Source organism: Vidua macroura, chromosome 1 (genome assembly GCF_024509145.1).
Source record: "Vidua macroura isolate BioBank_ID:100142 chromosome 1, ASM2450914v1, whole genome shotgun sequence".
NCBI lineage: Eukaryota > Metazoa > Chordata > Aves > Passeriformes > Viduidae > Vidua > Vidua macroura.
In genome coordinates, this window is record NC_071571.1 from 44,206,070 (window position 1) to 44,231,081 (window position 25,012).

Sequence of the window (25,012 nt, forward strand, 5' to 3'; positions counted from 1 at the left end):
AGCATTTTTTCCCTTCTCTGGATTCGTAACGCCACAAATCCTACGAACTTTTTGAACCAGTGTCGGGGAGGGGCCGGAGGAGCTGGCGCAGCCGGGACCGTGCCCGGCCCGGGCATCCCGGGGCGGTGCTCCCGGAGCGCAGCCCGCCCCCGCCGCCGCGGAGCCGCGCCCCGAGGCGCCCCATTGGCTGGCGAGGCCATATATACGCGTCAGGCGGACTCGGGCCCTCTTTCGGCTCCGCGCCGCCCGGGCCTCCACACGGCGTTGTCAGCGTGAGTCGGGGCCGCCGGGCGGGGGGCGCGGGGGCAGTGGGGGCGCGTTGCCCGCCCTGCGGTAACACCGCGGGGCGCTGTGCGTCCCGCCGCACCGCCGGCGGCCGGGCCGGGCCGCGGGGACGGCCGAGGCCTGCCGCTTGCAGCGCGGGAGGCGGCCCAAGATGGCGGCCGGACCTCGTGGCGCGTCCCCGCCGGGCTGAGCCGGGTCCCTGTGTCCGCAGGTTCCCTGTCGTTGCTTCCCAAGGGAAACCCCACAATGTCCGGAGGCCTCGATGTCCTGCAGATGAAGGAGGAGGATGTCCTCAAATTCCTCGCTGCCGGGACCCACCTGGGAGGTACCAACCTCGACTTCCAGATGGAGCAATACATCTACAAAAGGAAGAGCGATGGTAATAAACAGGCGGGATGGGTGGCCCGGGTTCGGCAGCTGGGATCTTGAGGGCACAACTGGGAGAAGCAGAAAAGTGCTAGTGCTTGATGTCTTTAGCATGGTTTCTCCGTGGCCTTTGCATATCAAACCGTGTCAGCTCAAAGAAATAGAATAAAATAATGATTTTTGAACAATTTTTTCTAGTTCTTGACTGTTTTAATCTTGGAATTTGGTAAATCAATCACAACTGGTTTGGGTAATTTTGCTAGTTCTTTATTATGTTAACAAAATTGTTTTAGTGTCTCAGTAATGATTTCTTCTTGTTAGTATTGGTCATCAATCTAAGCTGCCTTGTGTTAAAAGATTAAAACTCATACCAGGGCTAGGTTTTTGATGATAGATGCTGGAAGTGTATGACATTAAAACCATAAGGGGAGAATTTTCTTTGGAATAGTTTTCCATTAGCTAGAATGAGACTAGAGTGTCATCATTTCATAAAGGACACTGAGGTGCTGGAGCATGTATGGAGAAGGGCAGCAAAGCTTTTGGAAGGTCTAGAAAATGTAATGAGGAATGACTGAAGGAGCTGTGTTTGTTTAGTCTTGAGAAAAAGAAGCTCAGGGGGGATCTCACTGCTCTCTACAACTACCTGAAAGAAGGGGCCACCCTTTTGTGCCTGCCAGCAGTCTGAGGATCCAAGGAAGTGGCCCTAAGGTGAGACAAGGGAGATTCAGATCATTTTTTCAGATAATAGAAAAAAATTTTCACTGCTTGGGTGGTCAGACGGTGGAATAAGTTGCCCAGTTGCCTTTAAGAGGGACCTGAATATGATACTTAGTGTTACAGCTTAGTGGTTACAGTGGTAGTGCTGGGTGAACAGTTGGCTGAGATGATCTTGAACCTCTTCCAGCTTTGATGATTGTATGAATTTTGGAGTAACCACAGCCATGTGACAGGTTTAATGGCAGAGGAGTGCTATCCTGTTTGAGGATCTTGTATTTGTTGGTTGCTCTAAAGCCTTTTGTTGCCAACAGGTATTTACATCATCAACCTGAAGAGGACCTGGGAAAAGCTGCTCCTGGCAGCTCGTGCCATTGTTGCCATTGAAAACCCAGCTGATGTGAGCGTCATTTCTTCGAGGAACACTGGACAGGTATGGACATCAGGAAGCCTGCAGTGTTGGGAGCAGGACTCCCTTGCCTTGCATACATTATTGCCTGCCAGTGACAGCTTGGTGATAATAGGCAATAACACCAGTTTTAACTATAGGAATGCTTTCTGTAAGCATGGTTTTTGTGTTGCACTTGGCAGCTTAAAACAGATGAGAAACCCACTCCTCATTTCAGGGCATTGGATAACTTGTTTTTCTTCCATATCCTTCTTCCTGTTGGATTTCTGTCATATAGTGGTCAATTTTGGTGACCCCTTCCTCCCAGAGCTACAGTGTGTAATTGGCACTGATTTTCTGGGGACAGTAAGTGCCTGATATGAAAGTTGTCAAAGAAGAAATTTTCTGTTATCGAGCAAGGTATAGTAACCGTCGGTGTATTTGTAATTTTGACTCTAAATTTTTAGCATAAAAATGTTCTATTGTAGGAGATTATAACCTTTAATTAGTTACTAGAGTTTGTCAGGTTAGTTTGTTTAGGTAACTGCAGGTGGGGCCACAGATGTTTAGGGAGATCCCGGGGTGGATTTCTGCAAGAAAAGCTTGGTATCCCATAGGCTTGATGTGCACACTATTAAAGCTTGATGCTGAGGTCAGTTTCTGGCCGATGAGCTCTCAAGTGTCGGAAGTGTGCGACAGCAAAGGATGGCAGGGTTTTCGCTAACACCAGGAGAGGGGCTCCCTCTAGGATTGGAGTTTGATAGTAGGCCCTGCCACATGCCTGACAAGTTGGAAGCTGTTGGAATTGAATAAGAACTGCCAACTGCAATTTCAATGGATGCAGCTACAATCTGTGTATATTTATTGCTGAGATTTTATGTAGTTCCTTGAAGTTCCCGGATAATGAAAAGATGGAGAAATAATGGAAGAAAACATGCTTTGCTTTTTTTGTAAGCTTTTTGTTTTAATTCCCCCTTTCATGATTTGATTATGAGAGTTTGGAGTAGAGCTTGCCAATGATTTGAGGGGAAGAGAAGGATTTTTTCCATGTCCTGACTTACTGCTTTGCTGGTGGATATGGTCTTTTAAACTTATGGTGTAGGTCTTTTCAATAACATTTTTATTTTGTCTCCTTCTGAGGTGGTGAGCCCTGGTTTCACAGGAATGGAAACAAAAATAATTCAGTTAAATTTCATGCACGTTCACTGGCAGTGCCTGGGTGAACTTGCTGAAATGCACTTTCCTGCCTTGGTTGAAATGCAATTTTCCTGCTTCACCTTTGCTGTGTCCCTTTTGCAGCGTGCGGTTCTGAAGTTTGCTGCTGCCACTGGGGCTACTCCTATTGCCGGGCGTTTCACCCCTGGCACCTTCACAAACCAGATCCAAGCAGCTTTCCGTGAGCCACGGCTCCTGGTGGTTACTGACCCGCGGGCTGATCACCAGCCGCTGACAGAGGCATCCTATGTCAACATCCCCACCATCGCCCTGTGCAACACTGACTCCCCGCTGCGCTATGTGGATATCGCTATTCCCTGCAATAACAAGGTAACACTTCCCTGTGGCATTCCGGGCAGCTTCCTCCAGAGTGTGCCATAGGCTTCCAAGATGGATGCTTTCTGCAAGGGAGGGTTGGCTCGTGTCTCACGTGTATCTTGGGGGATGAGCTAATTAATCTCTGGCAGGTGGGTGGGGAGGAGAAAATAAACTGCACACAGTTGGAGCTTGGAGCTGAGGCTGGTTTCTGGCCAAGGAACTCTCAAGTGTAGGACGTGTGCTATAGTAACGTGGCAGGATTTTTCGCTGACGCCGTGAGGGTCTTTGTGACCCAATGAGTGGAGTTTGATAGTCATTCTTGCCACAGATCATGAATATGAATGAAAGACAATATGAACTGATGGAGAAACTGCTCTGAGACATTACCTTGCCAGAAATCACCTGAAAGGTGAAGTCTGGGAAGATGAGAAGCTGTCTTAGATCTCTGTCTAGACGTCAGTCACCAAAACAAGTATAAGCCACATGTGAGGATGTGTGTAAGCTTTGTTTATTTTGTCACGTTTTCAATTTCTTCATTGTTGAATATGTGGTGAACATCATCCCTGTCCTTTGGATGAGACTCACATGAGCAACGTGAAACTTTGTAACAGGAGAGTTACTGCAGGCCGTATTGTAATAGCGTCATGATTTCTGCAGAGACCTGAAAATGTCACTGGGAACTCGAAAAATTGTCCTTTTTTTGAGTTCAGGTACTTAAGTCTGGCATTGGCAAGTAATGTCTTTCACCAAGCACGAGCCTTGGATGGGGTACAAATAAGTCTTTTGCTCTTTCTGCAAAGGTTTAGCTTTACAGCCAACTCTTATATAATTTCTGCTGTTCCAGGGAGCCCACTCAGTGGGCCTGATGTGGTGGATGCTGGCTCGGGAGGTCCTGCGCATGCGTGGCACCATCTCCCGTGAGCACCCATGGGAAGTCATGCCTGACTTGTACTTCTACAGGGATCCTGAGGAGGTAAGAATCCTCATGGCAGGGATTGTGTCTCTCTGGGATGTTCTCCTATCCCATGGTCCTGTGTGTCTGCTTTCAAGGACAGGTTTTGCTAATGTAACTATGGCACTTTACACTCTACTGTGGTGGTTAGTTAATTGTATTCCCAGTTGGTGCCTGTTGTCTGATACTTGATAGTAAGCGTTGTGTTCTGGGATGTGTTCCTGGGAGACTCAGGCTGGGCTCTTCCATTGCAGATTGAAAAGGAGGAGCAGGCAGCTGCAGAGAAAGCAGTCACAAAGGAGGAATTCCAGACTGAATGGACGGCCCCGGCACCTGAATTCACTGCTCCTCCTCAGCCTGAGGTTGCAGATTGGTCTGAGGGAGTGCAGGTCCCATCTGTGCCCATCCAGCAGTTCCCCACAGGTCGGTTTGGGGGTTGTTTGTGGGAACGAGCTGGGGGGGTTGTTGTGGTGGGTGGAAGGAGCCTGGGGAGTGCTAAGTCTTGTTGTGTTTGTGATTGCAGAGGACTGGAGTGCCCAGCCTGCCACTGAGGACTGGTCAGCAGCTCCCACTGCCCAGGCTACTGAGTGGGTTGGCACTGCCACGGAATGGTCTTAACTTCAGCCCTGCTGTACTGTGAGAGAAATAAAGGCTGATTTAGTACGTGCTGTGCTGGTACTGCATTTGTGAAGTTGTTGGGTGGTGACACGTGGTAGCATGGGGCACGCTCCTCAGACAAGAGCGGGCGTGCCTGTTGCACCCTGTTAAATGGAGCTGGGGGGCTGTGGGCTCCTGTCCCTGCCTGCAGCAGCTCGCTGGGCTGTCCCTCCTGTCTTTCTCAGTGTGTGAGGCTGGTCTCACATTCCCACCTTCCCTGGCTCTGCCCTAGTGAGGAGGCAGCAGTGTGTGTGCTCACAGGAAAGGACGTGGTGAGGTTGGGTGGAGCAGTTTGCTTTCGGTTTTTCTTTTTTTATAGCAGCCTATCTGGGTCCACAAAAATGGGCTGTTTTTGTTGCTCTGTCTGGGGTTTCACAAGTTTGCAGGGTGAGCATGGTTCTGGTGACCAGGTGTGGGACTGACTGAACAGTGTGGTGAACACAGCCCTTGAGTTGGAAGCTGCTCCTCTGATGGAATCCCAGCTTTAGCATCAGTATTGCCAGTTCCTTCGTCAAAAATACTGCAGCAATCTTCAGGAGAAAACCACCATAATCATCTGCTTTAGTTCTTGAAGATTATATTGCTGTGATTATTAGCTGTAATGGGAGGTAGACCCTTCACCAAGAGAAATGGGGTTTTGCTTGTTGGAGGCGAAGATTGTTCAGATTGGATCCTTTTTTCCATATTGGTGTGGTCACAGATGCTCCTTTTTGTACCTTCAGCACTGCCAGTCAACCTGTAAAGAACGTTTTCTCTTGGTGCATGTGTTCATTTTATTTTACTGTAATAGCGTATATTAGCAGTAAAAAAACCTAAAGCAAGTTATGCATATTATTGCACAGTATCTGTCCAAAGGAGACTGATCTTTCTTCCTCTTATCTATTACATGCAAGGTGACTAAATGTTTTGTTAATAATGAACAGTATGTAGCCAAGAGGTGGGTGAGCACTTCACCATTCGTTCCTGAAAGAGCTCGCCCTGCTCTGTTTGTACACTTCGTTCTTCAGAAGTGTGCCTGTAGCATATCCTCCGGTACTTTCCAGAATCCAGCAGGCGGAGGCTCCTTCCTGTCACCTGAGGTCTGTCACTTTTGTGTCAGGGTGTGTTGAGAGCCTGGTCATTTTGGGACTATGTACCTGCTGATTGATTCCCCAGATCTGAGATTGCCCCAAAAGATTTGTTGGCCTGGACTTTTTTTTCACTCTGCCAAAAAAAAATTTCAAACTTGGAGCACAGTCTTACCCCTTGGTACATTGAATTTCTGCCATTACTGTTGCTATTTCGCTGTTGTCCGTTTTCTTTATCCGTTGTGTAACTTCTTTCATGCGAATGTGTTCCTGTTAATGAGTATGTAGAAGTCATCCGACAGGTCCTGTGTGGGTGATGGTGCTGTTTTAAATCAATTGGTTCTGAGTAATTGCTGCTGAAATATTCCTGGCATGTTGCTGCAATGTGGTTGTTTTCATGTAAGTATTTCCTAAAGTATCACTTTGACTTTCAAGATTCTCAATCTTAGAACTGAGGACCGGCAGTGACAGGTGGATCTGCACAGCCCGGTCAGGAGACAGATCTCTGCATGTGGGTTCAGAATCACTTTGTTGGGGTAATGGGTAGAGTGGGAGCGCTCATTTGCCTGCAGCACTGCAGAGGGGATGAATAGCAGCCTTTTAGGAAAGGAGGCAGCCTTGGCTCTGACAGCAGAGGACTCATTGCAGGAAGGCTATGATCCTCAGCATGCCAGAAGAACAGGGTGGCACAGGAGTGGAGACAGCAGCAGAGATGTAGGAAAAGATCCTGTGTCTGCCAGAGCTTCCCCTGTAGCGAATACCTGGCAGATGTAATCTATTGAGACAGTGTAGAGGAGCAGGGAGGAGGTAGGAGCAAATCCTTGAGACAGTGGCTTGTTCATTATTGTTTGGTTTGTTTGTTTGGTTTTTTGTTTGTTTGTTTGTTTGTTTTTTGTAAGTGTAGTGTTGATGTTGAATAAGAACATCAAAGAGTTTGTAACTGTTGTTCTGGATTGATCTGATTTGACCCAAATGGCTTAGGCAGAGGTCTCTGCATAGTGGCAATTTCCATTGAGGGTCACGGTAGTGTTTCCTTTCTCTGTGTCCTTCTCTTTGTATTTGATTTGGGTTAATGGAACTGGGTTGAATGGGGCTAGATGAGATTCTTAGGGATAGCCTTCTTCCAGAGTTGGTCTCAACAGGAGCTGGCTGGAGTTTCTGAGCATTGTAGAACCCCTCTGGACAAATGAACTGTTGCAGTCCTTGCCAATATGGTACTGTGTGATCCATGAATGTCTCATACATACAGGCTTTCCAGTTCCCTCCCTAATTTATATGCCACCATTCACAGATGTTCCTTTTCCTCTCCAGTCAACTTCTTTGCCTAAATAATCATGATACTTTTAGTACCCTCGTATTGTCAGATTACACCAAAGTTTTTCTTTTGCAGGAAGCAAAGAGTTTTATGCACAGCTGAAGAGATTAATTTCTCTGCTTAAATCCAGGCTGCAAAAATGTTCCACTTTGCATCTGTAGTCTGTTTTGCTTTGTGAAACAGTGAAAATGGCTAGAGGATGCTTGATGCTGACTTTTAGGAGTATGGTATACTCATATTGTGAGCCTGTTTATTCAAATCAGTGCACTGTATAAGTAAATATGTAAAGGAAACTGAGACGTGTGTGATGAATTCACCTCACTGCTCCTCTTAGGAGGCTTCTTCCCCACCCAGGACTGTAAGCATGTAACATGCAGTTGGAGTGGATCTTGTAACAATTTTTTTTTTCTTGGATTACTAGCATCTTGATGCAGATAGACTCTACATGGAGTAAAGCATGTGGTAAATCTGCAAAATTAATGCAGCACTCTCCAAAGTTGTGTATCTTGTACCTTCTTAGGATAAATGAAGCCTGACATCTTGAATATATTTTCTCCCTGGCAGAGGGAGAAAAAAGAAAAGCATTCCAGATTTATGTCATTATTGCTGTAGGACCAAGGTGTTGCTGGAGCTTGTCCCCACTGCCCTCCAGCTTCCAAAGAGACATCAGCTGGCATTTCAGGTAGTGCTTGGCACTACCAGCTAGCAGCCCTTGCAGCCTAAAGCTTGTGAAAACCACAAAGCCTCAGAGTTGGTGTAAACCTGATCTGCATCAAGTCTGTATGACAGGTAAAGGTGGAACAGAGTTACAGTTGTGTGTGGCACTGGGAATGAAGAACGTCATTGATCATCCACCCTGCAAAGAGGCAGACTGTGATAAACACCTTGGGCATGATGGGTACAATCTTACTGTGTCACAACACTGATTTTCTCAATTTCTTGCTTTATGGGGCACTGATTTCTGAACCTGTTTTTATTTGTTTTTTTAATACTTGTGATTTTAAGAATACTCACTGCCATTTTTCGGCTGTTCAACTTTGGAAGCATGTAGTTTTCATTTATACATTGTTCATATATACATTTATACACTCAGTAGTCACTGATGAAAAAAACTACTTAATGAAGATCCATTTTTGATATCTCTATAGCTGAACGTGTCTATGCTGGGCTGCTGCTTGAACCCTCAATTTATAAAGTGTTAATAAAGACTTGAGTTTACCTGGTATGTCTTCTCACGTGACAGAGTCCTAAACATTTCTGTCAGGATTTGTTTCACTGGCTATAAGATTGCTTTTATTAGTTCTATTCAAGCATGAATAAAATAAATTCTAAAGGGATGCAGGATGCATACTTTGAAATTATGGCTCCCTAACCATGCTTTGAAGGCCAGAGAAACCTGCTTTGATAGGAAATCTTACTCTTCATGCTAAATGCCATTGCACCACATGCAAAAGGGTTCCTGGGCTTGAGTCCCATAGCTTGCTCTGGTTTTGTACAGTCTTGCTGGTGACATTTGGGCAGGACAAGGGGTACCACAGTGCACAGGGACAGCCTGTGCCTACTACCCTTGATATGGGGCTTGGATTTTAGCAGCTCAGAATGGGGGAACAGTCTATTGCATGGACCAGAGCTGGATGCGGAGGACCGAGGCAACGTTTTGGCTGCTCAATGGGACTGTAAACCCTCCCACCACATATGTGGGTCATGTTTAGGGTTATGCAGAGCAGGGTCAGCATGACAGGTGTGGCACAGTTCAAAACTCAGAGCTGCTCTGCCATGGGGCACAGTTGTGCTGGAGACTGGGGCAAGCTTTTGCTGTACGAGGGCATGCTGGCACTGCTCCTTCCTGTGCTGCAGCTGGAAATGTTAGGGTGCAGCCATACAGACGGGAAAGCTGCTGGGAAGCTCAGGTTCTCACCTGGAATGCTGAATTAGTTAGCATTGCTCAAGGAATTGGTTCCAAAGTGTTTGCCGCTTTACCTCCTGAGAGCCCAGGGGCTGCTCAGAATGAAGGCGGTTGTCTGAATGTTTGCCTTTTGGGTCTAAACTAGGTCAGGACGACCCTAGCAGCCTTTTCCGCTCAGATGCTGCCGTGGTGATGGAAGTGGCTTTCCCAGGAGCAGGCTAACACCCCAGCATCGCTCTCAGCTGGCTGGTGGCAGGAGTTGGTGGCGGTGCCTTGCACAATTGCGAAATCCGAGTGCGAGGATCCTTCCCAGTGCCCAGTAGATGGGGCTCTGGTTCCTGGTTTCCCCGCGTTTCGGCCGCCGCTGGCAGCGTGGCAGGCGGGCTAGGCGGAGCGGACACCCGGGGAGGGAAGGTACAAAGCTGCCCCTCACCTGGCTTTTTGACTTCCCTGTACCAGAATGGTGCCGTCTCACCGGGACCATAAGATACCTAAAAAAAACCCCCAAACTAAAACCCTACTATTTTTTCTGTAAGTGTCTGAGTGTTAAACTTTTTGCCTCCATGCTCAGCTGCAAGCCTTGATCTTGATTGTAATTTCCCTAAGGGAGCAAGTGTGGAATGCCACTGGCTGTGAGTGCTCCAAGTTGAAGAAACTCCATGTTGGAAAGCCGTGTTTCTAAGTCATCTTTCCTGTTTGGCTTATTGCTTCCAGCATTTTCTAGAATGGTTTGTCTTCTCCCTAGTACTCCCAGAGCTCCCAGGTATACAATTCACTGCACCTGTTGGCTTTGTTTATAGATGAAAAAATTAAGCAGCACATGCAGAGAGGGAATCAGGTGTGAAGCATTTTCTCTCACTTGTTATTTTGCTGTTAGAGTCTCTAATTTGAGAGGAAAGATTTTAAAAAAAGACACCACCACTTCCCTCTCTGCAGCACATTTTCTGAAGGCTCCTTTAAGCCTCACTCCTGCTCCCAGCTGGGTAAGGTTTTATGAGCCCCAGGTGCCACGGGCTGAAGTGTCTCCTACCATTTTCTCACAAAGACTGGTATGGGGTAGGAGTGAATGTGCTGTTTGTTGGCTTTTCTTCTTGGTTTTCTGAGGCAAACCCACCTTGTCCATGTGCTGTAAGCAGGTAGGTTCCTCATCAGCTCTTTCAGGAGGGCTGAGAAGTCTAGAAACTAGTTTTTCTGATTTCAAGGGCTCAAGTACTTTGAAAAGTTTTGAGATAAATTTTAAGTCATAATTATTTTCCCTAAGCCTGTCTTGTATTTCTCCTTGACTCCTATGCTGCTGTGCTAATTTTATAGTTTATTTTTGTTCTGTGAAAGCTACATATTTGTGTTTATTCTTTCAAAATGAGAACTGGGATTTCTCAAACTGTACCTTGAATATAGAAGAAGGAACTTCATTAAAATGTCAAATCTGAGACTTAACGATTTAAAATATGCCAAGTTATCAACTCTGCATGGTCCCCAGGTGTGATGAGTGCTCTGTGAAGCCATTCTTTTGTGGCCTATGCAGTCTCTACTCCCCTGGGATCTCAGGGGTGGAGCTTGCTCTGTTGAGGTAAGTGTCAAGCTTTCTTTAAATTTTATTTTAAGTCTTCTATCATTACAAGAATAGTCGGTTGACCTTCCCTTCTAGTGTCCATTTGGTAGGCACTGCTCTTCTGCTGTGAAGATAATTGCAACACAAAATATGGAGGCGAGCAATGAGTGCCTCCCATGGTGCAGTGTGAGCCAGAGGGGAGCAGGGTGGGCATCGGGCACAGAGCAGCTGCCTCCTTGCTCTCCTAGGCTGGGGTGAGCTCAGCAGTTGTGGTAGCTGCTCTGGCAGTATGTTGCTGGTACTATAGGGACCTGTGGCAAACGTGTGCTTGGCACATCTTCCTGGTTAGATGAGATTTAAGGGATGTTGTCTAGGATGCATCTGGGTGTTGTGGAGCCCCCAAAACTGCCCAGAGGCTCCCTTCTCACCTGGAAGGTGAGAAGAGTAGTAAGTAAAGGGTAGCAGGTAAAAGAGTAGTTTCACAAATAGTTTGAACAGATGTTACTTTCAGAGGCTCTGCCTTGCCTTCTATATTATTTCTTCTGAATTCGAGGTCTGGCAGTGGCAGGAAAGATTTTAGGTGGAGATTTGTCTTTCCTTCTGGACATTGGGTTGCAGGAGTACTGTGAGCAATGTATGTCTGCTCCATCCCCAACAATGTGATGGTTTTGGCTGTTTGGTGGATAACCAGTTCAAATACAGTACTTGGCTTCACAGGCACCATGGTAGTGTGGCATAGCCGGGTGGTGACTCGCCCTGTTCCAGCAGGACTGGTTCAGCTCCTCAGAGCCAGCTAAAGGTCTTTAAAAGCTACTTACCCTCCATGTTACTGGCATAGGTGCTGAGGAGAACATAAAGTGCTGAAAGGGCATGTGCATGACACTGGGCTTTCCCTTGAGATGTATTACAACAGATTTCCACTACTGCACAAAGGAACTGCTTTTGCCCATGGGTCAGTGCTCAGGGTAGTGCTAAGGCTGATGTTTCTCCACTGTTGGCTCTCTGCAGCTGTGGCACAACCCCATCCTATGTGGGCATGATGACAGAGGTGGGGAAAGTTGAGCAGAAGCTGTGGAGAGTTCCACAGGCAGAGCTGCAGCTGCTCGTGAAGAAAACCTTGCCAGTGGCTCATTTGTTATATTTGCAAATGCAGTATCAAAATGCTTCTGCATCCTTTTCCTCCAAAAACTGCAGGGCTTCTTGGGAAGCAGAAGCTGAGTTTGCCAGAGCCCTGTGCAAAAGCCCTGCAGCCCTGGCTACTGCAGCAGCTGCAGATGGAGCTGGGGGACCTGCAAGCTGCAGTGGTGCTGCTGTGAAGCTCCATTGGTGTTCAGGCAGTGTTTGTGCTGCTCTCTCCAAGCTGCTGTAGCAAAGTGCTCTGGCTCATGAAGAAGACATGGTCTTTATTATGGTGGGTTTTTTTTTTTTCCCTTTCTTCCTGGCCTTGAGCCCTCCAGGCACCTTATTAAAATAAATCTGATAATAGCCTTCATATTTTGAAGATCCTACATATCTCCCAAGGCACTGAATTATTTACTGCTGCTACTGCTATCCAAAAAAAAACCCAGAAGTCCCATATGTGTGAAATGTTTCTTAATTAGAGGAAGGTTTGGATCTGCAAGCTTTTGTAGGAGGTAAGCTTTGGCTCTCCCAAACAACTTTGCTTTGAGGGAGGGGGAGAACACAGCTGCTTGGGATGTTTCTGCAGCTGCTCTTCCCTGGAAAAATGAGTTAGTAACGCCATTAAAATAATGTTCCGCCTCCTACTAACCTGATCTGTACACTTGATCACTGTAGTGGTTCGTCTATCCTCAAGCAGTCCAGGTAGCATTGCTGTGCTGCTATGGTTGTTTTAATTTTATTTTCAACTGAGCTGAAGTTATTTTTTCTCCCTCCCACATTGCCAGGAGAAGGATGACACTGGCAGCTTCTGCAAGCATTGCTCGGTTCCTAATGGGGAAACTCTGCTGCTTTTATATCCTGCAGCTGTTTCCTTGCACAGCTTTTTCACTGCCTTGTGCAGCAGTGGTGGGTGCAGTGTGCCCTTACCCCCATGCTGGCCCTAAGGCAGGTGCAGGGCTGTTGAATTTCTTACCCTCCAGATATCCCTGCTCTGAGCTGGGTTAAAAGGATGCTAAATCCCACTCTCATTGCCTTGGGCATGAGCCTCCAGGGAGCACAGCTGAGATCAGCACTGGGGATTCTTGTGTCCCACTCTTGCTCTTCTACCTGGGTCTGGTCCCCAGGAGGTGCAGAAGAATGTCAGTGGTTGTCCCTCTCTTCCCCTTGGCTTCTCTGCCACCTTCAAGTGACTTTTGTCCATTGGGTCTTTCCATGGAAGTTTGATGCTGATGCACATAAAGCCTTTGCTTGCTGGGAAATGGCATCTATCTATCCATCCATCCCTGGGTGCCTGTCAGCTCTCCTCCCTCCACCTGCGTGCTTGGAGCACCAGCGGCAGAGAGAAATCTCTGTGCTTCAGTGCTTTCTAGTTCTGCTGTCAATCACAGAGGAGTGGTGCAGAAAATAATATAAATTCTGAAACATTTTAAAAATTCATTCATCTTGATCTCAGTGCCTGTGTGGCTACATGCATACACAGACTGTTTCCTGATACGTGGGAGATTGGTGGCCTTTGTTTGCTGAAGTCATGAAGAACATGGGTATTCTCTGAGTAGCACCATGTGGTACCAATTTAAGACTTAGAGACAGTGCTCACATCTGGGTTTGGATGTTTATAGATGTCTGAATGGAAGGGGACTCCAGGGAGTTGGGTCCTGTGATTGCAGCAGAACCAAGCCTCTCTGCATTAGCTCAACACAGTGCAGCATTGTGTTGGTATAGTCCATTTAAAACACAAGGCTGAGTTCTGATTCAGCACTGATGACTATGTTGTGTGAGAAATGGGCCAGGACCTAAAATCCTGGGGTTTCAGAGTCACTTTTTTCCCCAGGGGAAAACTGAATCTGAGCATTTGGGAGTGATAAAGCCTTGGCTGCAGATGAAGCTGGGCTGCCACCTGCCAAAGGACAAGCTGCTGCCTCAGGGCTCAGGCAAACGGTGAGAAAACCATGACAGAGAGCAAAAAAATCCCCACGGCTGTCAGGCTGGAGAGTTGATAACATTGCATGCAACATGAATCAAAAAGGGGAGGAATCACTAATTTAAAGTCTTTTGGCAAGCACTCAATTTTTTTTATTTTCTTTAACTAGGACTTTTCTACTTTGAAGGGATGTGATTTAGGGAGGTGGTGGGATGTGGCTCAAAGGTCCCTGTCTGACCTGCTTCGGTGCCAGCAAAAGCACTGATATGTGGTTGCAGAGAGTGCAGAGAGGGCTCTGAATGTGCTGGGGTGCAGGGCGTGGGGTGGGAGACCTGCTGTACCCACGGCTTGCTGGGGTCAAGGCAAGGGCCCACAGGACATTGCATTAATTCTTAGTGCATCTTCGCCAGCACAGAAGCTGCTGTTGTGCTTCTGACACTGGCAGGAGCCCTGCCTCACTGGGCTTCTGCCAGTGCCAGTCTGTGAATGTCCTCCTTTGAGTGGTGCAGCTATTTCTAGAAATAACCCCTTGGCTTTTCTGTGTTTGAAAGCAAAACTCAACCACCTGATTTTTGAAGAAATTCTGAAGTTTCTTTTTTTCTGTGTCTTGCTTGTATTTCCTGTTTTTTTTTTGTTTTTTTTTTTTTAAGGTTCTGGTCTCTTTTGTAAGCCAAAGATATCAAGAAAAGAGCTAGGTCTCTACAAATGAGCACAACACAGTATTTGAGCTCTTAATTCCTGTGAGGAAACAGATACTTAAGTGTTTTTCTTGGATTAGACCTTTAAAGTGGAATCCTTTTCAACTTTGCCTCATGTCAGACTCCTTTGCTCGGTTCCCTGAAGGAGGACAGTCCCAGACTGGCACTGGCACAGCTCCTGCCAGTGGGGGTCACGGGGCTCCTCAAGCTTGTTGGGCAGGATAAACTGATAAAATCCCAGTCTCCATCATCAGGAATTTTCTCTGGGAAGTGGTTTTTGGCTGTCTTTCTTACCTCGATTTGTCAGAGGAAGTTTTTTAAGGTAGGTTTGAGAAGCTGGTGCCAGTGCAGCTTGTGGCCTTTGTCCCTACAATGGCTCTTGTGGTGTCTGGAGCCTATTTGTAGGTGAGAGGTTTCTTTAGCTTAGATGTGCAGCTGAAAATCCTCCTCAGCACCCTGAAAGAAACTAAAAATCCATCCCCAGAGCTCTGCCTTGTTAGTTGATATGAGGAAACCCTCTCCCCTGTCCATCAGCAGAGAAACATTCCAAAAAAACGGAGGTGGGTGACACACAAGACTTCTGCGGCTCACATTTTCAAGCAAGGTGACAATGATGACAATTCTATTTCTGTGGAGGTTCAGAATGTGTGATAAATGGCTTTGTCATAGTGCAGGGTTAGCTATAGGAGAAGAGGATGAAAGCTCAAGATGATCTTGACTGCTTGTTTGGGGTACGTGATGTTATCAGGAAAAAGAGTGCTGTCAGTAGTGGCATCCAGTGCTTGTTTTCCTTTCTCTCCTTGGAAAGCTTCATATAAGCTGCCTGAAAATACAAGTTCAGGTGTTTCAATTACCTTTTGAAAAGAACTTACTGTCCTTCTGCAGCAAAAAGCTGATTTTTCTGCTTTGGAGAAGCCAAGGTGCCTTGGTACCAAATACAAAATCAGTGTATTCTTTGCATTCTTTTCTGGGTTTATCAGCAAATCTGCTTAATGGTGTCTACTGTTTTCTGTTCATTGAGAGTACAGAAAGTAGCTTGTCTTGTATACAGCTGAGCACATTATGATAGAAATGTCTGAATTGTTTTCAACCCTAAAAGAGAGAAGTGCACGATGTTATCCCCTTCACAGCTCATGTTTAGCCACGTGTCTTGAAAAATTTCCCTTTAAAGTTCTTTTATTTTGCTGAGGTTCCTGTTCATTAGTAACACTGAGCAGATGCTCTGCCTGGCCATGCAAACTAAAAACTGATGCCCATGAGAGCTGCCTGTTTAAAAACAAACCTCTGATGAGAAGAATAATAAGATAATTAAGCTTAGATATTTCCATGTTGTTTTTTTTTTTTTTTTTGTTTTTTTTTTTTTTACCAAAACCTCTTGGCTGCAGCATTTGAGCTAGTGGCAGTACAAGATGTGAAAAATTTGCAATGTAGAGAGCTCTTCCAGTCATCTGTGAATGCAGGCTGCAAGCTGTGAGAGATCTTACTAGGAGGTTCCCAGTACTCTCCACTGAGCTTTTCTCTCTCTCTTTTTTTTTTTTCCTCTTTCCCCTTGTAGTTAGACTGAGCCCTGGAGGAAGATTGGGATGGATACAGTCTTTCAGCAAATGTTAGGGGGTTGGAAATCAATGCTCAGACAAGGACTTTTTGCTGTTTCTAACAATAGAAAAATAAGAATGAAACCAAACACTACTGAATATTCCAGTGAGTTTGTAGAGTTTAACCTTCAGTTGCATGTGAATAACTGGTAAGTGGTCTCAGAACTCCAAGAGACAAATAATCATTTCAGTCAATATGAGGACTGAGGGCTGGCATTTTCACACCTTTGATGACTCTTGTGCAGAGGACCCCACTGTGGATTGGATTCGGGGCAGAGAGTTGCCACCAGCCTGCAGAAATTGTCTGGCTGATAATATCACCCTTGTATCCTGGAGTCTCTGAGCCTGCAACAGACACTGATCAATGGGTGAACCTAATGTATTATAATTAGTGACAAACAAGCCTTGAATGAGTAATTAGCTAATGGGCAGTTGTGTGCTCCAGAGATGACACAGTGCTTTGGAATGCTCCATATTATTGCTGGTCTGATTCAGGGGCCTGATTCAGAGAGTATCCAAATCTTCTAACAGTTACTAATCTGGTCTAAGTCTCCCTCTGCTTCTCTGTTTTTCAAAAGCTGTCTGGAGTTCTTTAAGGCTTCTTCATAATGCTTCTTGTTGCTTTTATATGTGTGCAGGCATGTATGCACACAAACGCTTCCAGCCTCTTTCTGTTTGCTAGCAGAGGTGAGTGAGATCTGAAGCCACATTCTCCCTGTTCCAAATTGTGTTTCAGTGTGAGCTGAGGATTGGAGAGGAGGAGAGTGCTTTTCCTTGATATGCAACCAGTCCCTAAGATACCAGAGTCTGCAGGGCAGACAGGCTGTGCCGAAATCAGGGCACTGTGTTGTTTCTGCGACATCCTTCTGGGTTGGCAGGCTGGGAACACCTTCTCCCAGCACTTTCTGACCAATATGGACACTTCCAAGGAAGGCTGTCTGGATGTCTCCTGGAAAAGGCCTTCTCTTGTCTGACTTTTCTCCAGTTCAGTGAATGGGTATCTCTGCAGCGAGCTCACCACAGCCGTGTTGCATCAGCAGCTCTCACAGTAAAAAGGCAAGACAAAACCTTTTCTGTGGGACCCAGACCAGAGAAATGTCCTTTGACGGGAAATAAATCTGACGAGCAGCTTCTCACGTGGAGGCTCTATGGGGGAACGACCAACCCTGACCACAGCAGTGTCCTGGGAACAGCCAAACTGACTTTGAGCTGTGCACCAGGAACAGCTGTTTCTAGAAACAATCCATTGACTTTTCTGTATTTGAAAGCAAAATGCAATGATTTAATTTAAGTCTCCTTTTATTTACCTCTTGCTTGTATCTCCTGGAAGTACTTCTCTACTGTTCTTAAATGGCAACAGGAATTTCTAAATGATTATAATCAGAAACTAGGCCAAGGCACTGTTAGTCTCTCAGTTGTGCTGGGTGGTGTTGCTAGACTAGGAATCATATCCAGGGAGTGAAATAATGGTGCAAGCTGCTGTCAACAGACTGTGAAAAGAGGAGTGGAGTGGGAACCTAGAGAAAGTGGTGGCGAGATTGAAAGATGAAAGTTTGGAGGAGGTAGAATATAGGAAAACTGTGACAAGGGACAAAATGCAGCTGACAAAATTCCCTCTGGTAGGAATCCTCTAGCAGCTGCCTTGTGGCTGAGCAGGGACACTCAATTTTTTATAAGAACACTAAATTCTTCAGGTAGAGGAACAAAAAAAAACCCACAACAAACCTCTGTTTAAATGACAGGTAAAGTCACACCACTTTTATTAATTAAAGAAGCCTTTGAAAGTACTGGCAAGCACTTGCTCCACAGAGCAAGTTAGTGGCCACAGGGCTGCATCCTGTGTGAAGCATTTCGGCAGTGTCACGGCTGATTTTTGTTCTGACTGCCTTACTTTTCCCTTGGGATCAAAATCAGAAAAGCCTTTGGGGGTAACAACTCAGAAGTACTACTACTAAGTGTCTAAACAAATCTGTATTAGAGCATTTTGGATAGATACAGAGCACCAAGAGTGGATGTCCAGCATGCAGGAATCATTGCCTATCAAAACTACAACAGTTCATGCAGCATAGGAGAAACTTTGCTGAGGTTATCGAGCAGCCCGTGGGTAGCATGGGTGCCCTCTCCCTCTTCCAGGGACTGGTCCCAGGGGGTGCCCCCATGGCCTGGGCTGGCCAGGGTAGGGTGCCCAAACGCCCAGTGTCCGTGGCTGTGTCACAAACACTTGCGACGGCGGGGTGAATGCTGCTCCTCTCCCAATGGCCATGGGGCTGCCAGCCAGGACTTCTCCTCTGCCTGGTTTCCTGGCAGGGCTGGTCCCATTTGGAGATTCTATTTTGTTGTCTAGAGCAAAGATTATGAATGTTATTTTCTTGGTAGCAAACACTGCCTTTCATCCTCTCCCCAGTGGCTGCTGTTTCTTCTCTGTGCAATAACCAGAGTGTCTGGGGATTTGTGTTTGAGCATCTGAGTGAAGAAATCAGGATAAGTGTGTTCCCCCTCCAACTCAACCACCAGTACCCATCTCTGCTGCCCAACCCCTCTTTTCAGGTTCTTACTGATGCATTGATAAGACACAATAATCCTACCAGCCATGCTGGTACACATCTAGACATAGGGTGGTGGTGGGTAATTCCTGATTTTAGTCTTTATTTTCAGTGCACTCAAAACACTGCCAGCACTATTTCCATTTAAATGAATGCCTTGAGTCTGCTTTGGAGGGGATCTGTACTGGCTTGCTCTGAATCTTCCAGTTCATCTCAGCCCATCAAATTCAAGGGGGTTATGGTGGCACTAGTCTGCTTTTCTCACCTGTACCAGGATAAAATCAAAATCTTTCAGGTGATTTTCACAAGCAAGAGCTGGAGGCTCTGACAGTCAGGAAGTGGCTGGTTGAGATTGAGCCTGGAGGATCCATTTTCTTTGAAAATAACCCAATCCTGGTGCTAATACCTCCTCCTGGTTCTTTCTGCCCACGGACCCCCACAGCTGATCTTAGAGCATGCATTTATTTACCCTAAGACTTAACCCAATCCTGTGAGAAATTTCTGCCTCATTAATGCTGAATTTTCCAATGAAAAGCTCAACTCGGGAAGAAAAAGTCTGACTCAACTCACCAGACCTGAAACAACACTGAGCTTAAACACTGTTCCCAGAATAAATTGCTGGTTTCATGACCAGCATGGTTAATAGTTGGGATGTGAATCATAATTTTGGATTACAATTCCCACTGTGATAAGCCTGTGTGAGATATAATCCAGTCTAAAAATGTGCCCTTCCAGAGTGTCCTTTGGCAGGTAGACTTCTGCGACAGGACAAAATCTGTGCTAATTATACTCCTCCAATCCCTTGCTAAAGTGTATCCCTCCAGTTTCTCAATCCTGCCAGTCACTTTGGTGGCTAATGAGCCCTTTCAGAAGTGTTATGGGGAGGTTGTATTAATTTTTACCTTCTGCTTGTTTGGGGGGACTTTCAGTCTTTGTACTTGGTGTAAGTAAATCCTCCAGATCTTGCAGCATAGGGTTCGTACTGGCTTTGTTGTTCCTCTTGTTTTTCTCCTCTTCTCGTTGCTGCATCAATAAAAACCATTGGGTTTAGTTAAAAACCCAGTCTGGGTGTAATCTGGGAAATGGTGGCCTGGTGTCGTGTTTGCCTGGCTAAGTATTTGTTGGCATGAATGAATATCTTTGCCAAGTTCAAGGCGCGGAATCCTGGTCCAGTGATCAAGTGTTTCCAGGCAAGAAAGTACATCCCAGGCAGGACTGGAAAACAGTGGCTCTACTCCTGTTAGGGCAAAGCACCTGCTGATAACATGGTTTAGGTCCATCAGGCTGTCTGTGTGTTCCTACAGCTACCAACCTGCCCTCTCTGGTGTATTGGTTAGTTTTAAATGTGAGCCTCTTTTGAGAGAGGGTGTCAGGGATAAATGCCAGAGGAAGAGGGTATGGCAGCACAGGGATGGGCTGTAGGGCTGGCTTTGGCTTTACTTGCATACATTTAGGGCTGCAAAAGGGCTTTCTTCTGGATAGTAGAGGGAATCTGTAATTTTTGGATAGGGCTGAATCCTGCTTTGTGATCCTTTTAGCCCTGATCCCAGCCAGGTTGTGCAGCGTGAAATGGAGTGCCCCAAAATGTGAGTGTGCTGTAGCACAGGTTCACCTCCTGCAGTACTTGAGGGTGCCCTTTGCACCAAGACACTTCCTTTAAGCTGAGTGATCAGTTCTGAATTTGAGTATTTGAATGTAATTTATGGAGTGCCATTTTTCAGTGCTCACATCCTCACTTTTAATGTTGCGCCAATCTCTGCTTTATGTGATGTTTTGCTTTATGTGGCACTGCTTCCTTGGCTTGGATCCTGTCCTGTGCCAGTAAAATGGCTGTGGTTTCCATGGGCTTATCATTATTCCTGGGAAATCTCAGACACCAAAGCATTGTCTGATCTTCAAGGTAGCTTACTTTTGGAGATGAAAAGCACAGTTTATGGGAAAGCCAACTGTAGTTCTGATGTATGAAATAGGCTATTATGGGATGTGACCACTCTGCACAGCTAGACATTAAATGCCATCAGAGGGGACTGAACAAGCATAAAGTACGTCATCTTCTTGTGTCACCAAAGAGAAGAGTGATTTAAGGCATATGCTACATCAAAATTTAAGTGCATGGTATTTCAAAGGTGGTTTTGCCAGATCAGTACTTACCATTTGCATTTTCTTCTTCAGCTCTGCGTTGGCACGCTGATATGCTTTAGACACAGCATTCAGGTAATAGATGGTGAGGCTAGAAAAGAAAACATGTTGCTGTAGTAATAGGATCAGGGGAAAGAGAAAGTTTCACAAGGAAGGAACATGTAATTTTTTGCCTACCTTCTAATTCCTAATTTTCCCACCAGTTGTCTCCAAACTTCTTTTAGAAGCTCAAACTTCTTTTAGAAGGTTTAGGAAAAATTTGGGCTGCCTGTGGCATGGTGAGCTGAGACAGGCTGAGGCCAGCCAAAGCTCAGTTCTTCTCAAAGAGAAGAAAAATGACCAGCCTGCCCTCGTGCCTCCACCTTGGCTGGCCATGGGCTCTCTCTGCTTCCTTTGCACCAATCTTGGGGAAACCAGGCACCAGCCTTGAGATGGAACTGCCACCAGGTGACACAGGGACCTTAGGAAAAACTGGAAAACCAGGGAAATAGTGGTAGATAGGACCTTGACACCTCTCCTGAAAAGCAGTGCTTAAGGAACAGTCCTGCTCCCTTTTCCAGGACCAGCTGCATCCTATATCCCTGGACAGGGCCCTTGAGGGCCAGTAGAAGCCAGGTTGGAGCAGAGCCATGGGCTTTTGTTTTGATGCTCTCTTCTCCAAAAAGGGCACGCCAATGCCAGGGGAAAACTGAGCCAAGCTGGAGGGAACTGAAAGGCAAGTGGGGATGGAAGAGGGCATGCTGGCTGCCAGCCTCTGGCACACAGGAAGGCTGTGCTTTAAAACATGCCCAAGTGTCTGGGTCTGTCTCACCACCTCTGACACTCACCAGCCATTTCCAGGAAAAGTACCAGCCGTTCAGTTCACTGCTATAGTTGTTTTGGTTTTTTTTTTTTTTTTTTTTTTTTTTTTTTTTTTTTTTTAATAAAATAGAAAATTCTCTTATAGAAGGAAAACAAAAGTAGGGAAAGAAAAATGGTTTCCTGATGTTCATAACCTCTGTGTGTTGCTCCAGCCCAGGTTCATCAACCTCAAGCCAGACTCAAGGATTTCATCAACTGAATGCCTGACCCTAAGCTCAGCAAGGCACCATGTACTGACATGTGGGTTTCCACTTGGAAGATCAGGAAGTGGTGCTTAGGATTGCCTTTCTTGAGTCTTTTTACAGGGGAGTTTAGAGGAAACACATTTTCTTCCTTTTGCCTAATATTAACCCAAAACTCAGTCTTGGTGATCTGGGCTCTCTGTCCTGCAAATCCTCTTGGAAATTGTTTTTTCTTTTTGTTCTTCTGTAAAGGTTTGATAGTTTTATTTTTTCTATGTTAACAAGCTCATAGTGTAGAAAATTCTACTTTGTAATCAGGGCTGTGAATAAGAATGGTGTTGATAACACACTGATGTTTTCGTTTTGCTAATTCTTGTTTATCCTAAGTTGAGCAAGGACCTTTGTTTTAGTCTCAAGCTCTGCCAGTGAGGAGGTACACAAAAGAAACTGGGAGGGGGCATAGGTGGGACAGGTGACCTGAACTGACCAAAAGGATATTCCACACCACAGAATGTCATGCCTGGTGTATAAATAGGGGGCGTCACCTTTAACAGGGTCCAGTCTGGTTTTGGGAAGGGGAGTCTGGCATCAGTCAGTGGGTGGTGAGCAACTGTATTGTGTGTCACTTATTTTTCCCTTTTTATTATTATTATCATATTACCATTATTACTATATTTTACTTTGATTTTGATTATTGAATTGCTCTTGTCTCAATCTACAAGTTTTTCTTTGATTCTCCTCCTCATTCAGCCAGGATTGGAGAGAGAGAGAAGAGGTTGAGCAAGTAGCTGGGTAGTACCTAATTTCCATATAGGTTTAAACCATGACACCCTGGCACCCCTCTTCTCTGATGTATTGTTTCCCCAGTTCTGGGGAGTGTGGATCACTGTCCTTTTCTAGCATGCAGAGGAATTTTAATTTTCCCCCCTTTTTGATACAGTAAAATGCTTCTATCTTCTGCTAGGAAGCTCTGAAGGCCACAGCTTGAAATCCTACTCTCAGCTGAGTGAGATTAGGTTATGTGCCCATGGGCACAATACCTTTCATTCTTCTTTCTCTGTATTTCCTATTTCCCTTTCCCTTGTCCTTGGGCTGTTAAAAGCAGGGTGGTAAACTTGACACCCATGTCACTCACTGGACCCCATCATTTTTTTGGAACCAGGAGCTAAGAACCAAAATAAAGAAGATGCATTTTGGATTGTAACTGGATAAAAGAGAAGGGGTTGTCATGGCTAGAGGAAATTACTTAATTCAATCCATAGTAAGTGGAAAACACATTTTTTGAGAGACTGCAATCAAAATCAACAGACCGTCCATTTACGATCCACCTGTTGCTCTTTGTAGAGGCTATTTTTAACTAGGCTGGATTGCAGGTTGCCTTGCCTGCTGATTTGAGGGCTTCTGGCTCTATGCTCATCAGGACTAAATTAAGCTTTTGCATTTCCCTGGTTTCAGTCTCTTGGAAAACTGGGTGGGGTTCATCATATGGACTAGCTCCAGCTTAACCCTGTCTGCCTGTTAAGCACCACAACAGAAGTTGAAGATTTGCAGAGACAAGGCAGGAAACTGGGCACTTGACTGAAAAGGAGAAAAGGGCCAAAGCCTTAAGAAACAACCTTGTTTGTTCACTATGATCTTGTCTGGGATTATCATAGGCAAGGTGAGCATGTAGATAACAAGCAGTGCCTCTGCAAGGCACCCAATGTTCTCAAGGATTGTGAGAGCTACTGCTAAGGGACTGTAGGTCAGACTGTCCAGGCACCATGGGGGAAGCCACTTATTTAGGGCTGTGACTCTCTTGGGAGCTGAACAGCTGGAAATCACAAGTAAGTAATACATACAGGCAGTGTATCTGGGTGGAAAATGAGGACATTTTAGGTAAAATGGACATAAAGTATCTCAGTTCTCAGAGGGGAATCAAGGCAGAGACAAAACTGTGTCTTGGGGAGAGTTGGACTAATGGTAAAGCTGTGGTGTGGGAATAGCCAGCACTGGGAAGGTATGATAAAAGGCGTCTCTTCAACAAATAAACGGATTTTGTGCAGTTACTTTTCCCAGCCATCAGTGGAGGAAAGGGCGGGAGGTTGTCACTGGAAAAAAACACATTATTTTCAAAGGTATTACTCTCTCCCATCAGCTTTTTTGAGGGCTGCATCAAAGCCTCAGAAACCTGGCCTGAAGCCCTTTTGTAAAGGTGGCCCATTTGTGGTGTTCTGCGGTCTTCATTTTGTGTTTGCAGTAGCACCTGCCAGTGCTACTGTGAAGCCCACAGGAACAGAGTTTCTAATTCAGTAATATGCTTGGCCATGCTAGGGATGTGGTGTGAGACTTGTCTCTTGCACAGACCTGATCTGATCTGTACAGGTGGAGGATCTGCCTGCACAACTTACACTACCTGATCATCTTTTTTAGGTTAAAATGAGCGAGTAGTTTGAGGCAGGTAGAGTGCTGACATGTCATTTTCAGTTTAATTAGGATTTTTCTCAGGTTGTTTATATAAGAAACGTTGTATGGAACTTGTATTTGATATAATTCAATGGCATTACCTTCAGTGTAGCTATGCAGGATGAAGCATCACAGTGCCCAAGGGCAGCTGTGCTGGCTCAGCCCAGAAGCTCATCTCCAATGTGTGTGGATGTCCCAGGAAGAGTCAGAACAGGAATCTCTGGATGTAACAGGCTCCCCAGCTCTGTCCCCGTCTACCATTGATTAGTCTAACGTGCTCAGAACTGCCTACAGAATTTGGCCACAGCCCTCCTACTCATTTTGATAGCTTTGTAATGCCTCATGAACAGTGCCAAAAATATCTTTTCAAATAAAAGGAGAACTAATCCTAGTACTGCTGAAGGTGCTGAGGATTTAAGTCTGATTTCAAAGCTGAAATGATCAAACGGCACTAAAACAAATACCAGATGTATTATTTGGAAAATGAAAAAGTAAAACCCCCCCAAACCTAAACAAAGCTCACAACCCTTCATATTTTTGGAACATGTAATTTTTGAATGCCCTGTCTTGGCTGTGCTCTAAATACCACCAGCTGTGACAGAAATTGCTTCTCCAAAAGGCACCAGGCTGAGACTGTCCATTTATTTCCTGCTGGCTACAGAACATTTTTCATATGGAAGCTGTGACAGCTTAGATATCTACAAGGCCTCTGTCAGCAATGTATTTCATCCACCAAGTTGTGTTTAATTGGGTCAGGTAATTAAATTTTGG

At 45.6% G+C, this 25,012-nt stretch overlaps 3 protein-coding genes and 2 non-coding genes across 6 annotated transcripts in view; 4 read left to right on the top strand and 1 right to left on the bottom strand.

Moving 5' to 3' along the window:
* SLC25A38 (solute carrier family 25 member 38) overlaps positions 1-25,012 on the top strand; it is a 242,028-nt gene that overhangs the window by 14,122 nt on the left and 202,894 nt on the right. The gene's annotated exons all lie outside the window — the stretch shown is intronic.
* On the top strand, positions 173-4,901 carry RPSA (ribosomal protein SA). 2 transcript variants are annotated; one of them, XM_053973705.1, is made up of 7 exons: positions 174-272; positions 497-664; positions 1,680-1,798; positions 3,053-3,298; positions 4,131-4,259; positions 4,493-4,661; positions 4,762-4,901. In XM_053973705.1, the coding sequence occupies exons 2-7, from the start codon at positions 532-534 to the stop codon at positions 4,854-4,856; spliced, it is 891 nt and encodes a 296-aa protein (XP_053829680.1). In that variant the 5' UTR covers positions 174-272; positions 497-531; the 3' UTR covers positions 4,857-4,901. The 2 variants fall into 2 exon arrangements, with proteins under 2 accessions (XP_053829670.1, XP_053829680.1); XM_053973695.1 differs by having other exon boundaries at positions 173-272; positions 4,493-4,901.
* On the top strand, positions 2,377-2,534 carry LOC128820409 (small nucleolar RNA SNORA62/SNORA6 family). The gene has a single exon (XR_008440894.1). It is a non-coding gene; the product is annotated as a small nucleolar RNA SNORA62/SNORA6 family (small nucleolar RNA).
* On the top strand, positions 3,458-3,616 carry LOC128820414 (small nucleolar RNA SNORA62/SNORA6 family). The gene has a single exon (XR_008440896.1). It is a non-coding gene; the product is annotated as a small nucleolar RNA SNORA62/SNORA6 family (small nucleolar RNA).
* The window catches only part of TMC2 (transmembrane channel like 2), a 31,075-nt gene continuing 23,887 nt past the window's right edge, over positions 17,825-25,012 (bottom strand). Inside the window, exons 18-20 of the mRNA XM_053973581.1 lie at positions 20,766-20,844; positions 19,517-19,637; positions 17,825-18,411 (exon numbers count right to left, since the gene is read on the bottom strand). Coding sequence (XP_053829556.1) covers positions 18,158-18,411; positions 19,517-19,637; positions 20,766-20,844 — 454 coding nt within the window. The 3' untranslated portion in view covers positions 17,825-18,157. The remainder of the gene's footprint in view (positions 18,412-19,516; positions 19,638-20,765; positions 20,845-25,012) is intronic.

Bases quoted from the DNA above. Each gene is read 5' to 3' on its own strand.
- RPSA (XM_053973695.1), top strand. From the start codon at position 532: ATGTCCGGAGGCCTCGATGTCCTGCAGATGAAGGAGGAGGATGTCCTC. The intron at 1,799-3,052 runs GTATGGACATCA...TCCCTTTTGCAG, and splicing joins CTTCGAGGAACACTGGACAG to CGTGCGGTTCTGAAGTTTGC. The intron at 3,299-4,130 runs GTAACACTTCCC...CTGCTGTTCCAG, and splicing joins CTATTCCCTGCAATAACAAG to GGAGCCCACTCAGTGGGCCT.